The sequence below is a fragment of the Poecilia formosa genome, unplaced genomic scaffold (genome assembly GCF_000485575.1).
Source record: "Poecilia formosa unplaced genomic scaffold, Poecilia_formosa-5.1.2 Scaffold14, whole genome shotgun sequence".
NCBI lineage: Eukaryota > Metazoa > Chordata > Actinopteri > Cyprinodontiformes > Poeciliidae > Poecilia > Poecilia formosa.
In genome coordinates this window covers 1,218,022-1,235,004 of record NW_006799953.1, presented here as the reverse complement: position 1 = coordinate 1,235,004, position 16,983 = coordinate 1,218,022, and the positions used below count along the sequence as shown (strand labels likewise).

Genomic DNA, 16,983 nt, shown 5'->3' with positions numbered 1-16,983 from the left:
AGAACTTTATTGTCTTAACAATTTCTATTGGCAGCCCAAGGGCTGGAGCTGCCAGTAGAAATTGCAATTTAACAGCGGACTACACTAGCGTGGTTATAAATAAATGAAATAGCGGCACACTGCATTTCTGTGGCAATCAGCTGTGTGACAGGCAAAACCTGAAGTTGCATAAAAGAGGAAAAAAAGAACCAGGCATTCATCTTCCATCCATTGTTTATCCTTGCAGGGTCATTTGGAATGAAACTATAGGATGCATTAACATTAATTTGCTTTTTATTGCAGTAGCAATAGTGTCAATTTTTGAAAAAAGAAAAAAAAACAAAAACCAAATGATCCAATCACACGACAGCCAATCAATAAATTTAGGCAATGAGACAATGACAGTGAGTTCACTGTACTCCAGCGGCCTCCAGTCACCATGTCAATCCAATTGAGCAGCTTCAGGGCGAACATCATGCTAGAGCAACGGACGAAGCTGCAGCCACTGTGTGACCTGGATGAAATCTACACTGAATAATAAAGAATCTCTGAATGCAAAACGGATCTCTACCAAGACGTACCTTGATAAAGTGGCCGATTGGTCCATGTGAAATAACTAAAACATGTGGTTAGAAAGAATTTTATTTTATTTTATTTTTTACAAAATAACACTTTAATCATGTGTGAAATAGGAATCTATTTTGGTGTTCCTTTGTCATCGCCATGGAGACGCGCTGAAAGAGTCCAGCTGCATGCGACGCGGTTCTCAGTGCTTCCTTACTGCCTCTCGGGTACATTCACACATCTGCACTGAGCGCTGTCTACACATGTTAACGTCAGGTTTGAGCGAGGCCGTAAGGTCACGTCCAGGCAGCGGCCTGCTAAGAGGCTGGCATGCTCCGGCTCATATTCCCGGCCAGTTTCGTCTGGCTGCGGGCTGTGGTGCGTCTTACATGAGGCCTCCTCCAAACCGAAACAATATGTGGGTCAAGTTTATGCGTGAAGACAGCTCACTCGAATAGAAATCTTTTGCTGCTCTGACGCCTCCTGAGCTGCTAAAAGATTATCTCCACAGGGGTGAGGTGAAATGACTGGTTGCAGTGATAACAAGATTATAAAACTTTTATTAATCCCCTCTGAAGATGAATTCATAAAGCAAATTCCACACATACCTCAGGTTTACATCTTCTTTTCCCCTTCTTCTGTGTTTTTTTAAAAGCAAAATTATGGCACTATTATTTTCTATAATTTTCACCAGAAAAAAATATATATTCATGTGGCTGTGGCCAAGATTTTATTTATACAAATGAAGAGGAAGTATGCATCTTTAACAGACCCACTTAAAAAAAAAGAAAAAAAAGAAAGAAAGAAAAAGTCACAATTACACTATATCAACATTCCCCGAAACAAAATTAGCCAAGCCAGTAATTTTGGGTGCAAGGTAAATTTTACATTCCACTGACGTATTGTCTGACACCAGTACGAAACTCTGCCGGACGGAATAGTCAAAGGAAGCACAAACGGTTTCCCCTTTGGAAGCAACACAGTGATAAACAACTGATAGATGACAATAAACCCGGGAAGGGTGTGGGGGGCGGGGGGCATCCAGGTATGACAAACAGACTTATGCAGCGCTGAACCCCGCTGTGCAGCAGCCATCAATCATCTATCCTTCTCAATACACACAGGTTTGCGTCTTTACCCCCGTTACTGTTATTCCTCCTCCCTGCTAAGTGCTAACACATTTACATTTTTAGTGCTGCTCAGTAATAAAAGAGGTGGAATGAGCGGAGAGGCCTTTCTCCGGTCGCGAAAACAAACATCAGTGAACCGCTATCACTGATGAGCCTCCCCCCCTCAACCCCCCACCTGTCCACCCGCCCACACAACTTGGCCGCCGCCCCACAGTGTAGGTCAACAGTGTTGCGGTTGGAGTCTCCTCAAATGCACTCACAGTTCTTGGCCTCATCTTCTAGGTCACTCACAAGAGTCCTTCCTCCAGCAGGAGGCTCTGCTTTATTAGCTTGTCCGCTCAGTCAGAACGGCAGCGGGGAGGAAACCGTTTACAAACCCAAAAAGTCAGCAACTGAGGTCACGGGGTGAAGCACACGTCGGAAAAGAGCAGCTGAGGTCGTTGCCTAAGGGGATCTGAGGGTTCACATGCCAAACCTTTGGGTGGTTTGATTAAAAAAAATATAATAAAATGACATAACAGTACAAACAACTCACGTCGATGTTTAAAGTGAAAAACAGAAATCTGAAAACGGTTGAAATTCATAAACTGTGACAAACATGAGGTACAAATTAGAAAAAAAAAACAATTTTAGCAAATCATATCATAAAGGACAATATAAATAAAGATATCTGTGCAGAGTTTCATCATGGAACAAACCACTGAAAAAGAAACGGCAAAGCATTATCCGAACACAGCCCAGCCGGTAATGATAATGGTAAATAATCTACACACAACGTGCTGCAGCACTACCTTACTGATCTCAGGTGAATGATCTGAAGAGGTAAAACCAAAGCTGATCAGCCCTCGTACCGTCGTAACCCTGCCATCTAGTGAATAAGGAAATAGCAAGCCTGCTTTAAGACAAGTGGTTATTGGGTTGTTTAAAACAGAACAATTCACAGCTTTACAAAGCCCTTTGCTCAGGTAGCTGATAGGGCACATCAATATAGTTGAGGCATTTGGAACAATGAGTCAATAAGACTACATACTGTGTGTGACTGGTGAGAAGGAAAAGAAAGAAAAAAGTACCAAAAATGTCTGTTTTTCATCATTAATGAATCCATTTTGAGCTGACCGCTGCAGCTCCCATGTGTGAAAAAAACTCCACCTTCGCCCACGCCAGGTTTGACCTTTCCACTAAAGATACATTCTTACATGTCACAGGGAAAGAGCAAAAAAAAAAAGGGAGAGAGAGAGAGAGAGAATCATACACAGGCCATTACTAAGACGGTGAAGAAACACTCAGCTGTGCATTTACACCTGGGGCACTGGCTGCTGCTTCCTGCAGTGAATTGTTCCCACACAGTTCAGTTAATTGTATTCAGTCCTCTCAGTAATGAGCAGTAGGTCATTTGGAATGGGAGACCAGAAGAAGAAGAAGAAGGCACAGAGGGGTGCTTCAGAAGTGTCCATGCCAAGGGAAATTGTGCATCTATACAGTTTTACCAATTACACTATGAACAGCATCTGGAACAATACATCATGTGTAGCAGTAGTCTATATCTGGGATTCCTCCTTCTCTATAGCCACGGTTGGTGCCATGCCCGGCGTTAGAAACGTGGTTGGACCCTTTGTATAAGCCGGTGCCGTTGGAGGGGAATATGGTGTGAATGATGTAATCCTCTCGAAGCGGTTTCGGCTGCATCGGCGGACAAGCTGGCATTGGTGTCATCTGGAAACCTGGGCCGCGAATCTCCAGGATCGTGTTATCCTTCTTCGTGCCAGATTCAATGTAGTCGTCATAGGTTTTGCTTTTCCTCGAGCTACTGCGAGTGTAGTGGTCACGGGAACATAAATGCCCAGTTCTATGCCCGTACCAGCAGAAGACACCAAAAATTAGAGCCAAAGACACAGTGGCGGTAGCTCCGCCAATAATCCCTGCTAGGGGCAGTGATGTAATCTGACGTGAATCCTCGTCCACTTCCTCTTCCGATGAGCTAAGGTCTGACGTTTCTGCTTTTGCACAAACTAAGGCTTCATCAGAGTCAGCATCTCCAGAAACGGTGGATTTGCTTTCTGAACTGACAGCCAGTGGCACCATGCAAATGATATAGCTAGAGCGTGGCTGCAGGGAAGTTAACAGATACTCTTGGCGATCACCGCGCACAAGTGTCTCTGTGATCGATTCCATGGCATTCCCAGTACCTTGTCGGAGCCAGCTTAGCCTAAAAGAGGAGCTTGGTTGAGCTGCACTCCAGGTAACACGAATACTGTTGTGAGATAGAGGTTTTACATTTAGCGCCAAGCTCTTCCCCACACCACTGCTGCTAAGAGTGTAGTCTAAGCCAGAGTCGGGAAACCCGAAGCCAGGCCTCTTTGAGCGCAGAGTAAAGAGGGAACCCTGTGGAGGTGCATTGGTAGTGGAGCTCTCAACCCCACCAACAGCCCCTTTGTCTTTAGTCCCTGTCAGTCTCACGACTTCACATTCCTCCATTTCACTGCCCAGGTCAATCAAAGCCAGGTCTCGCACCCTGTCCGGACCATGGCAAGTGAGACCCCTGACGGTGATGGTGTTGCCGCGGGCACGCAACCAGTCGTAAAGCCATCGGAGGTTGCAGCCACAGTGCCACGGATTCCCACGCACCAGCAGCTGGCCAAGACTGTCAAGGTCTTTGAACAGCCCCCTTGGTAACGTAGTTAGGTTATTTCCTGACAAGTCCAATCTCTGCAACCTGTGCATGCCATCCAAGGAACCACGTGGCATGTGAGTCAGGGCATTGTCTTGTAGAGACAGTCGCTGCAGATGAGCACTGGGCAGGTTGACAGGTGGGGTTTGAAGAGAATTGCGCACAAGGGACAGTTCTGTCAAGTTAGAGAGACGGGAGAATGTGTCATCTGCAATGCGTTGGTTTGCCAAAAGGTTCCCATCCAAAACAAGACACCTTAATGAGTTGAGGCCTCTGAAAGCATGGGTAGGGATAGTAGAGATCCGGTTGTCATCCAGACGCAGTTCCTCCAAAGAAGCTGGCAGTCCCGAGGGAATACTCGACAGGTGGTTGCGTGAAAGAAAAAGCAAGCGTAACCGCGGGTTGTCGGCAAAGGCCTGATCTTCAATGGACACGGTGGAGATGGAGTTGTCGTCCAAGTGGAGTTTTTCTAACAAGGGCATTCGAGCCAGCGTGGTGCGAGGGATGGTGCGTATGTTGTTGTCCTGCAAATGCAGCTCTCGCACAGACGGAGGAAGGTGCATGGGGAACTCATCCAGCTCATTGTCATAGAGGTAGACAACGCGTACAGACAGATGACGCTCCAAGGAGGTGGGGAGGCCTGGGTTGTTTATGTGGTTGTTCTGAAGGTAGAGGACAGATGCAGAAGGAGGCAGTGATGGGATGGAGCTCAGCCCACGATCATTACAGTAGATAAAGTCCTCGTCGCACCTGCATACAGATGGGCACGTCATGTCTATGTCCCCAAAGTATCCTTGTATAGAAGCAGCAGCAAACTGAAGCATGCCAGCATGTATAGTCAGGCAAAGGAACAGCACAAAGAGCCGGGCACCCAGTTTGGCCATGCAAACAGGTGCCATTATTAGGAACATGAAGACTGTCTTTTTTTTTTTTTTTTGTCCCTCCCCAAGTGTGGTGTTGCTTCCTAATAAGCTGCACCGAGCAGGAATCCTGCAACCTCCACCCTGAGAAAGAAAGAGAGAAAAGAGAGACAGCAGTTAACATTGATCCAGGCGCAAATTAGATGATTGTTGTACATGAAAACGGAGATGATTTCAATCAAGCTTAATGAGCTCATTTATACTTGACAGCATATTTTACTATGGTTTTGTCACCCCCTTTAATAGAAAGAAATACTAAGATTACAACATAGGAACATATTCCTGTTGTTGTTTCTGAGCAGAAGCATGTCACGCCAAGAAACAAGACTGAGTTTTTCTTTTCACCAGTCAATAATCGTACCATCAGGGGGTTGTGCACACATGGGTGGACCTGCATGGATTCTCAGCCTCTCAACACATTCTGCCTTCAATTCAAAGCTAAAAAACAAAACAAAACATACACACAGGCAAATATTGTGTCAAACGTACAGATAGAGGAGCTATGAAAGATAAATTCTCAACCTTATAATCAAACCTCGTCTTCAGAAAATGCACAAATAACAAGTTTTGAAAAAAGCATAAATGATTAACAAGAGCTTAGGAAGCTCTATAGTTATTATGTATGACTGTAAGCTGCACAGAGATGGTCATGAGGCAAATTTAATAAGAGTTATACAAAGATATTATCTGCAGCCAAATCAGGAGGTATTGGTACCTCATTAACAGGTTGTGCAGGGGGAATTTACATAAGCTGCACTGAGGCCGTGATTGGTGTCCTGATTTGCTGTTGTTGCTGATTAAATGAGCGATATCACAACAGCGAAGCGCGGAATTGATTGCTGGGATTCGGAAACTGGCAAATTGCAACACTATCGGTGACAACTTGAGCCCATCACGGAGTTCAACAGCCAGCATCTTCGGTTTGCATCGTTCAGCCCCACGCGGCAGCCATGCGCAGCCCAGCACGAGTATTGATTCTCCCACAAATCCGAGGTGATCTGCCAGAGCGAGTCGCCTCTTATAGAGATTACAGGATTCCCAGGAGTGCGAGTCAAACAGCGCGATAATTAACCAAATGAATGACAAACTCTGCTGGGAGTCAAATTTAGTAAATGCACATCTGCAAACATGGCGCTGAACGTGCCTCCGCAAAGGCCGCCGGAGTCACCTCGAAATTTTACGAGTGTCGTGAATCAGCGTTTCGATACATAAACATAAGCAAACACTCCGAGAGCAGTGGCACCGAAGCAGATCAGGGATCATTTAAGGGAGAAATAAGCACTGCATGTCATTTGTCAGTCTGAATGTTTGTGCAGGATTACGTTTAATCTTGTTGGAGATTGGGGCTGTTACTGGGGGGGCATGTTAATGTATAAAGAGGGTCTCAGGGTGTCATGTTTTCTTTTTTACACTTAAAACTGAAGAAATTGCAAAGGTAATTTGTCTTATTTCTTTCTAATTAAAATAATTGAGAATTAATCACAGAAGGCTTTAATGCTGGTTTTCTACCATGTTAAAAACTTTGAATGTGAAACTGCTTTTAGTCACTAGAATTATTGCATTCATAAAACATTTCATGTGCAAAACTTTGAATTAAAGTAGAAAAATTGGTAAAGGTCACACATCTGTGAAGCTCTTAACATCAAGTTGTCTCAAATCAAAATGCATCATAAACTTTTATTTAACCAGGATAAAAACTCCTTTAAGGAAACACTTGGTGCTACTACTGCTAAATGTAAAAATGTATGAAAGTAACAACAGATCGCCGTTAGAGGCAGCAGTATTATGACTGCAATAATATATTTTCAGAGGTAGGACTATTATATGTTGCTTTTTTGTTTCAAATAAAATCAGTTGTACTCTTTTTTTATACATCTACTTTGACTCAAAACATTTTACCATGAGCATCTCAGAGTCCCCTGCATTGTTAAAACTAATTTTATGCACCAAACATTTAAAAATAGCTATCATAGTATGGAAGTGAGCATTTTCAAAATCTCCCCTTTCAGTCACTTATCAACGATGCATTTGTTTTTCCTCTAAAATGAAATGCCACTACATTTTAGGACGTTATTTTTGGTGTCGGTTTTCTGTACTTGCTTCGGTTTTACACAGAAAGATACAGAAGTTGGTCACCAACATCTGCGCTGCATCGCCCTCCTTTTCCCCCCCCGACTCCACAAAATATTCAAATTGACTTGCAACCCACTAATCCCTTTTCATGCCTACTTCCACTCCAGTCCCCTCGACGCAGCAGAGTGGAGTCAGTGCTCTTTAAAGTGGAACCTGAAGAGTGAAATAAAAAATTTAAAAAGCGGAGATTGTTACTTTGCGCAGTTTGATATTGACTCGGTTTACGAGCGGAAAGGCAGATGTACGCGGTTTTCTGCTGTAAATGTTCATAGGGGGCATTTGTTTGCGCTTTTGTGTGTTTGTGTGTGTGTGTGTGTGTGTGTGTGTGTGTGTGTGTGTGTGTGTTGTCAGCAGTCGGGGTAGTGCTAAAGAATGGATGACTTTTGAATCCCAAGAGCTTCGGCTGCGAGTCTCTTGAACACTAGAGTATTTGGGTCAGCCCTTTAAAAACAAGATAGATGTGGTGTGAGATTGAAGAGAGGCACAGAGAGCCAGAGGGATTAAAAGAGCATATTGAGCTGTGATTCTCTGGATTAAGCAGGTGCTACATGGAATAACAGCCACACATTTTGAGCTTTTCTTTCTTTCTTTCGGGGTCTTGTGTTTGCTCTTTTTCTTTTCTTCAAGCTCAAAAGAATGCCAAAAAAAAAAAAAAAATTACAGCTCTTTGTATTTGTGAATACCTAAAGAGACCTTTTTGTTTGTCTGTTTGTCCACGGACGATCAAACTGAAAGCATTAACCCACATGTGGAGCGTGATCTGTGGCGAGGAGTGAAGTCGGGATGTGGGGTAATGTGTGAGCTAGACAGCCGGTCGCCTCAGGCCGAGTACTGGACACCCGACTACACCCGATCCAATACTGGAACTGGATCAATTTGCATAAAAAACAGACAAGGACGGAGAGAGAGAGAGAGACGGAAAGCAGCTTTTAGCTGGACCACTGAATCCCCTTCTCCTCACTAAGACTCTAATAGTGGCATAGAACAGGGGAAATCTGGAAAACTGGGTTTTAGATGGCTAGAGGAGAGCCTGGCATATCATAAAACCCACTTCACTTGTGGGAAAAGAAAAAAAAAAAAACAGACAACTGTGGTCCACAGCTTATCTTCCACGACATGGCTGTGCACTAGATTTTAGATTTAGGCGCTCGACATGAGGAATGGATGATGCAAAACATGATGGGCAAAGTGATGACTGGGATGAAGGAAGAGATCACAAAGAAAGAAAATTAAAGAGGAAAATGGTACTTTAGCTTAATCACAGAAGTTGTAGGATTGTATTTGTGGTAGATGAAATCTGTTGTAATAATATAGGATTGTTTATCTTTGTCAAATGGGCCTGTTATCTTTTAGTGAGTATAATATGGAACAAGGATTACAAAAGGAAAGTAAAAAAAAAGACAAAAAGAGTATTTTTACTTAGTTCTGCAGATTCTAAGCTAAATCTTGAAAGTAAACAAAATGTAGGAACGTCATTGCTCCTTACAGTGGCTTCATTTTGTCTATTGTCCACTAATGTAAAAAAAAATCTCTATTTCTATTAAATAAGAAACAGTTAAAATCGTGGAGAAGTTTATTGACGCGATAAGTCTTTAAACATGGTGTGCCATCATCCTCCTCCCACTTCCTGTCGTCTTCTTCATCTTTTCTGCCAGTAGTAATATCTGGTTGTTGATGACAGATCGTGTAAAATAAATAAATAAATAAAAAAGTGTTTCCATTGCAGTTTTGCTAAATAAATTTCCACACAACCCTAAAACCTCCGCCTTTCTGTGAAGCAAATTTATTTTCCGACTTTCAATGCGATGAATGGAAACTGCCAGCTAATGTCTTGGAAAAAGTATTCATTGCCTTTAAGCTTCAATTTTACACCGCAACCCCACATGTAAATTATTTTATCTGGATTTTATGAGATATAGCAGATGCCTGTAATGTGCCATTGCGTCCTGAAACTATTGGATGCATCTCTGCTCCAACACACCTGAATCAAATGAATGGTCACTGACCAAACTGGGCGACATGCAAACGAGGCAATTGCAGAGCAGTAGTACTGGAGGTCTGCAGTTGCAGTGACAGATCAAACACAAAGCAGCACAACACATAGTTTTAAAAATGATTTTACAAGTTAAAAATGCAAAACAAGTGTTTGTGTCGAGGCCCTTTTAAGCTCTGATGCAGCTACATGTAATCAAGAGCCTGAAGTAGTTCTCCAACTAGTAAAAAGCCGTTCAGTGAAGAGGTTTGATAAAGAACGGTATCGCACAATCAGCAAGTCAGAGGTAAACACTTAACATGACAGGCTAGACAAGGAGAACATTTATTAGAGAGGCAGAAAAGAGACTCTGGGTAACTCTGAGGGAGCTGAAGAGAGAGAATCTGATCAGATCACACCAAAATGGGAGTTTCTGTGTGACAGAAAACCAACACTGAAAATCACCCTGAACGCACCGGCATCTACACAGGGAAACAAACTGTGAAGTAGCTTTCATTCAAATAAACAAATAAAATAAAGACAGGGAAGCTGGTCAGTTAAGATAGATAGAGCTAAATAAAGCTTAAAGCTTTGGTTGCCGTCCGGCAGGACGACCCCAAACACACAGTCACATCTACTATGGATTGGTTTAGAAAACGGATGCTTGTGTTTGAATGATCCAGTAAAACGTTCTGACCTAAATATAATGGAAAATCTGTCACAAAACCTGAAAATTACTCTTCACAGACGCTCTCCCTCCACACCGACTGAGCTGCAGATATTTTGCAAACAAAAACTCAAATGTTAGTCTCTGCATAAAGCCGGTAGATGAATACCCCTAAAGCAGATGTGGGACGTTAAATGAAGCATTTTCTCAAATGGGACCGATTACCAAATCAGGCCGCACTTCTCAGACTTTTATATTTTCATATAATTTCAAAGAAAATTGTGAAAAACGTTATTCTCCTTGCGTGTCACAATTATGCACTGCTTTGTGTTGATGTGTGCACAGGATTTTATTTAGGGGTGTCAGGATTCAAATTCACACTTTTTGGGTGTTTATTTGTAAAAAAAAGTCTTTGAAAACTTTGATTTCCTTCCTTTTCACAATGATGCACTACTTTGAGATGGTCTGTCACATAAAAACAAATACAAAACAATGAAGTGTGTGGATATAATGTGGCAAAATTTGGAAGCATACAGCTACTTCTGCAAGAAATTGAAAGTTTTGAATAATGCAATATGATAACAGGTCTATGCTTGTCAACAGTTACTTTGCATTTCAATGAAGCAGCACATTTAAAACGTATTAAGCAACGTCTTGTCCTCACTGTCTTATTTAAATGTATACTAAACAGGAAGTGACAGATTTTCTTCTTTTCTTTATTCTATTCATGTACGTCAGCGAACAAACTTGTGACTTCACATTGCTAAATCACTGCACTTGCTTCAAACACAAAGACAAAATCAACTTATTAGTAAAAAAAACAACAACAAAAAACATGTATATCAGCATCAATTCCATACAAATGAACTCGATCATCAGCACAGAAACTGTTCATGAAAGGTTGGATCCGGAGCCAAGAAATGAGGCTAAAAATAGACCCGCGCTTTCATTACGCAGCTGCCTGTTCGCCACATCGGCAGCACTTTGACTCACTCTGGATGTTTACGTCTAATTGCCTAAAAATGCGAAGGCCGTAATTACTCATTTCACTTTCCATATTTACTATAGGAAGGATTTGCCGCTGGTCTCCGCGAGGCGAGAGAAACCCCGCAGCCGTCTGCCGAGAGCCCAACAACATTCACACTCGGGGGGGATTCACCTTTTAGAGGGCTGTGTGTTTGTTGGTGGCTACGCAGCTCACAGGACCCTAAAGCTACTTGATGTATAGCTTTTCGGCGCCGTGTCGTGTTTCATTCCTACAGCACCATAAGAAGTTCTGCTGTGCCACCAGTCCAACTCCTCGCTCTCTCTGCTTCCCTCTAAACTCCTTCACCTCACCGTTCCCGCTTCAGGATAGATGGATTGCAGCTAAATCCTTTCGGCATTAACATGAGGGTGGCATCCTGCTTGCGGCAATATGCTCCGGCGCTGTGACCAAAGCTGGGACTGGATCTATCGTGAGTCGGCGGGATTTTTTTTGGCGGGGGGGAGATTGAGTGTTTGCGACGCGCTGAATGTTGGCCTTGATCGATGGTGTAATCCAGTGGGTTTCTTCAGGGTGTTACAAGGGAGTTAGTTATCTTAGCTGAACTGGATCTGACCTCGGGTTCATCAATAAAAGTCCCATTTGGAAAGGTTTTTTTTTCTGCAATGCAACAAACATTTTGGGGTCACGGTGACAGAAATAAGCAATTTTATTTCTTCCTCTCAGTATCATGCGTCATAATTTGAATTTATGGTGCTTTGCACTTCACCCAAATACATTGAATTCCCCAGCAAAACCTTAATTGAAATGTGAACATTTTCCCCCATATGTAGCAAGACACAGATAAAAAAAAGTCACAAATTTTTCTTTGTCATTTAATGATTAGCGGGGTTGGTGTGAGAATAAACTGTTGGCGAATTACTGTGAGAAAATTTGTCTCCAACAATTTTTCACACAGTAGAATACAATAAATATAAATTTACACATTAATAACGCAAATTAGATTAATTAGCCAGTATTCAAAATAATTCTGACCAATAGGTGGAGCCAAAGTGCTTCTGATAAGATCCTTTAGTGGGATGAAAAACGCATCAACAAGCAACAAAGTGGACCTCGCCTATTTGCAGTTCAGATCCGCAGATTCACCTTTTCACTGATTTTTCTATGGAACCTGACTCTAAATGACCAAGTGGTAATTTGAGTTTTCAAAGACTTAAATCCACTGAAACTGATCCATGCAGCTCAAAACTATATAAATATCAGAAATTCAAAACTGTCGGATGACCTCTGATAACAAAAGTTGTATTTTTAGAAAAATGCCTAACTTTCTTACTTTACTGTGTTCATAAGTTATTGAGTTGTCTGTCTTTATATGGAAGAGAATAGCTGAAAAATGAAAGCTTTTCAAATGCTCCATCTTGTTGCTCTTTTGAAATGTTTTCATAATAAGTGTATTTGAGCTCTGCAAATTCTTCCTGACCTTTTCTCACAATATTCCTACAGGACGGGTCGTCTAAAGCAGCCAAACAACCTTTTCAAACGTCCGTATCATTAGCTGCTCCACAGCTGAGCAGAAGTTTAATATTCAGGCAGAAGTGTGGTATTTTTTACACTTTGAGGCACAAAGTGCAAAGAGATGCTTTTACTTTCTAGGAGGCAGATGTCACGGTGTTTGCCCCACAATCAAAATGAGCAGACATGGCGTGGGGCAGAATTATTGTTCCTATTATTACTGCTGCCGCCTTTCCAAAAACAACATTTAATAATCATAAGACTAAAAAAATGGGGTAATCTTCAAAAATCAAAACAAAATAAATAAAAATACATCCCATTGTTAGATTTTTATTGAAGATATTGTGCAATTTGAATTAAAAAAGACTCAAAAATGTGGAAAAAAAACTTCAAATAAATAAATTTTTATTATCGCTCAGTGTCCCTCTTCCTCTCTGTCAAACACACAAAATAAATAAATAAATTTATTAAAATTCCAATTAGTAAATACACAGCATGAGAAAATAATCCCCAAAGATAATATAGATTTTTTTTGTTATCTAAACCACCAGTGTTCACCACAACTATAGAAGCTTCTAATTCTGATCAAATACATTTTTCTGACGCATTTCTGAATGTAAAAAATTGAGGTTTCTTCAAGAGTTTTTATGTAAGGAACCATGATGTCCTACTTCCCTGTGTTCCTCTTCAAAATGGGAAAGACGAGGATAAACCCAAGAAGTGCAGGTGTTCTCCTTTATCATAAAAAAACAGCTTTAGAGAAAACAGCTACTTGCTTGAATCTAAATATTTAACTTCAGAGCAAAAGATTTGAAACAGAACTAATGACAGAACAACAGTAAGTCGTGTTAGTACATTTTCTCGGAACAGTAGCGGCGTTGGGTTTCTCTGCTTCCCAGCTAGATGAAACAAAAAAGAAAGACAAAATCTCACACAAATGCAGAAAAAGTTTCAGCATGAAATCATGCTGCTGCAATAAAAAGAAAAGCATTTTAAGGCTTTTTACACATCATTACCAGGAGGAGTAATAAGTGTGGACGGCTCTCTCTGCATGTATTTCCCTGCTTTTGGCTGCAGTTGAGATCCAGTTTCTTGCCACCGCAAGCAAAATTTGGTCCGACCACAGGTAGAAATAAGTCAGACATCTGCCACTTTGGAGCCTGATACAGTGGGACACCAGAACGAGGCTGGCAGAGCAGACGGTAAATAAAGCTCAGAGGATGTCGAGCTGCGACTGTGGTCACACTCAAGGCTTCACGGGCCTCTAGATTAACCGGCTCTGGTTTTAATGTTGTCCCGACACTACATACAGAACATGATTTAATCTCAGGAAGAGCTAGCTTCTGGATTTTATGAAAATGTACTTCATGGTTTTAAATGGCGCCTATAAAAGGCAAATTTATCTCCCCCTCCTTTAAGCCAAAGAGTCGGCCTGTGGTTGTCACGCTTCAGCAACAACTTTGATTGGATTTTTTTTCTTCTTCTTTTATTTGGGAGAGACACTGACACTGAGAGGGAGGTTGGTTAGCTTAATTGGTTAGATTTGAATTCAAACCTGACGAGTCGCGATATAAATGCGAGGCTGTGGGAGGGCCGGTCACACAACAAGGCCCTTCCTTCAGGGCGAAAATGGATCTGAGAAAAACAAATGAAAGGCATCTTCCTAAACCTTTAGTGTTAAATTTTGGACGTCTGTCATGTGTAAAGAGAAGTGAGCTTGTAACAAAAAAATAACACCCTCAGGTATTACAGCAACATATAAATATCATATGAGACAAACAATAGAAATTCTGACAGCGTTCAGGTTTTGTCCTGGTTCTGGCCAGTGTTGTTACTCCGATGCACACAGGTACCAATGATCCTTTTTCTGTGCCAAAGGAACTTGTAACAGTGGTTGTAGGAAAACAGCAGTAGTGAATGGAAACAGCTAAAAGTCTCACAAAATCAACTAGAGCCTTTCTCATGAGGGTTTAGTTTATTTTATTAGTAAAGAAGGTGTAGAAATATTATGATATTCTTAAGACATCAGCTGTCATGCCTTACAGTCTATAAGTCAGCATATAGCTAGCAGAAGGTTGTTTGATCGTTTTGGTGGCTTAAAAGAAAGTCAAACTTCTGATTCACTATTACTAGTTCATTTGGCTCAGACACTGAATAAAAACTGAGTTGCTACAGAAGGTAATTATCGTGGATAACATGGAGGGAACCATTTAGAGAGCTGAATTATTGGCTTGCTAATATGATTCATGGAAATCAGCAGATGCTTTTGAATCTACAGAAGGCAAAAGACGCAAAAATCCTCAAGTAAAACATTAACTAACATGGGAAACTTTATGCTCACAAACAACAGCCCCTGTTGCCTTAGAGATCTGACTTTTGACTCTGTAAACCAATCGGTTATCACAATGAGACATGAGCTATGTTGTGTCCTTGAAGAAAAGAATTAAATTGTTATGTAATTCCAGGACAAAATGGATCGGAACAAAAAGATTTTTGTGGGAAAATGTGAGGAGAAATCCGCCAGCTTCCACATCTCTCAAATATTATTAAACAGGAACAACGGAGCTCTTTGTCGTAGGTTTGAACAAACCCAAATGCAGAGTAAAACTCTGGTTAAATGGAAAGCATTGAAACCATTGAAACCACAGAGAGCAAATCATGAAGCAAGTGGCCAGTAAATGGAAGAATCCAACACTAAACAATGGGATGATGAAAGGAGGCAGGATGGAAAACGACAAAGAAACCAGACGAGGTGATCAGATGAAATGTGGTGCAGGTGAGGCAAAAACAGAGGGAAGGACAGAAACCAACTCAAAGGAAGCAAAACTACAACTGGAAGAAACTTCAAACCAAGGGAATCGACTGACACTAGAAACAGATCACCATTAACAAACTAAAGACTGTCCTGACAACAACAAACGCATGAAGTGAATGTAAAAAGACACCAAACATAAATGAACACCAAGGACAAGATAAAAACATAAACACCCAAAGATCTGCCACTTTGGGAGAAGTAAGGCGGTTCTCACTGCTAAGCATCCACTTGACCTATTCCCATTAGAAATACATTTTTCTTTTTGTTTTAGGCAAACCAAAACTGCTGCACCTCACTGGCCTTTAGATTATAATTCTCCAGAAAAGAAAAGTAATTCAAGGTAAATAAAAGTGTTTTTATCTCACTAGTAGGCAACACATGAACAACAACCCAGTGATGTGGAGATGAATTCAAAGGAATGAAAATCCTCTGTGTTGCTGAGGTCTACCTACTTTATTGTACAGTAACTGAACTTCTGTCAGGATGTCTAATTAAAAACACACATTGGTGGCATATGACGCACACCATAGTCACCCCACAATTAGTTCCAGTGATTACAACCCACACCAGCAGTGTGTGGCCCTCGAACGCAGCTCCGTGACTGGATGCAACGCTTCCTGATAATGTCCCTCCAATAACTCTACGATTTATGTCCTCCTTTTGTCCCAACGTGACATCAATCTCTTTCATGTGCTGTTAGGACGACGTCTTCACGTTACGTCCCGGTTCTACCGATGCCTCGGCGTCTCTAAGATGTGGATTAGCTTTGCTCTCCGAATTCCAGTTCAAATGTTAAGCTCTCAGCGTCCCACAAACCAACAGCCTCTGAACATCACACGCAGCCGGGACGTCTGGGGACCAACTCTCGGTCTGCAGGGGGTTTAAAAAAAAGGAAGTTTCACTTCGGAGACATTTATTCTTGTCCTTGCTCCCCCGTTTGCATATGTCATCCACATGCGTGTGGGACTTGTGGGAACAATAAAGCAGCTGACTAAGACTCGAGCTTCAGAATCATGTGAGTTTATTTTATTTTACTTTTTTTTGCCTATCCCGTCAGCTGACATGAACAGAATTTTTTCTACTCTGCATCTGCGTTTCAAAATGTTTTCATCTTTTTTTTTTTTTTGCTTTGCAGCCACTTCCCTCTGTGTCTTTGAGCAGCTTTTGTTGAGCTTCTTGCTGAAAGTGAAAACGCACAGCGGCAATTCCTGGGACTGACAGGAGGAATAAATGCTGGCAAAATGCCATCCAGTTAAAATCCACTTTGGCTAATAATGTATTTCTCAAAGGAAATTACAACAGCAATGCAACACAGAAAATCACTTGCATGAAGTAATTTCTGGTTGAATTGCTTTCCAGTTGTCTTTAAGATACAGCAAACTGCCGGGTTGGAAAGCGGCTTAAGAAACATTTTGTCATGTTACCATCATCAAGTTTAATGTATTTTGTTGGGATTTCACCAACCCAACACAGTGCAAAATTGTTAGATGGAAGAAAAATTATGAAAATAGATGTGAATTAGTAATTACCCCCTTCTCTCTGATCCCCCTAAATGAAATCCTTTTTGTTTTTGTTTTTTTGGAAAAACAGAATCTGTGAACCGGTCTCCTTCCCCTCCTGCCTGAGCTAATGCTGCCG

General features: G+C 41.6%; 1 protein-coding gene across 1 annotated transcript in view; it reads right to left on the bottom strand.

Annotated features, from left to right (window-relative positions):
• Window positions 1-633: 633 nt before the first annotated feature.
• Window positions 634-16,983, bottom strand: part of LOC103133883 (leucine-rich repeat transmembrane protein FLRT1-like) — a 41,169-nt gene continuing 24,819 nt past the window's right edge. Inside the window, exon 2 of the mRNA XM_007545856.2 lies at window positions 634-5,345. Within this exon, the coding sequence (XP_007545918.1) occupies window positions 3,195-5,252 (2,058 nt within the window). The 5' untranslated portion in view covers window positions 5,253-5,345 and the 3' untranslated portion in view covers window positions 634-3,194. The remainder of the gene's footprint in view (window positions 5,346-16,983) is intronic.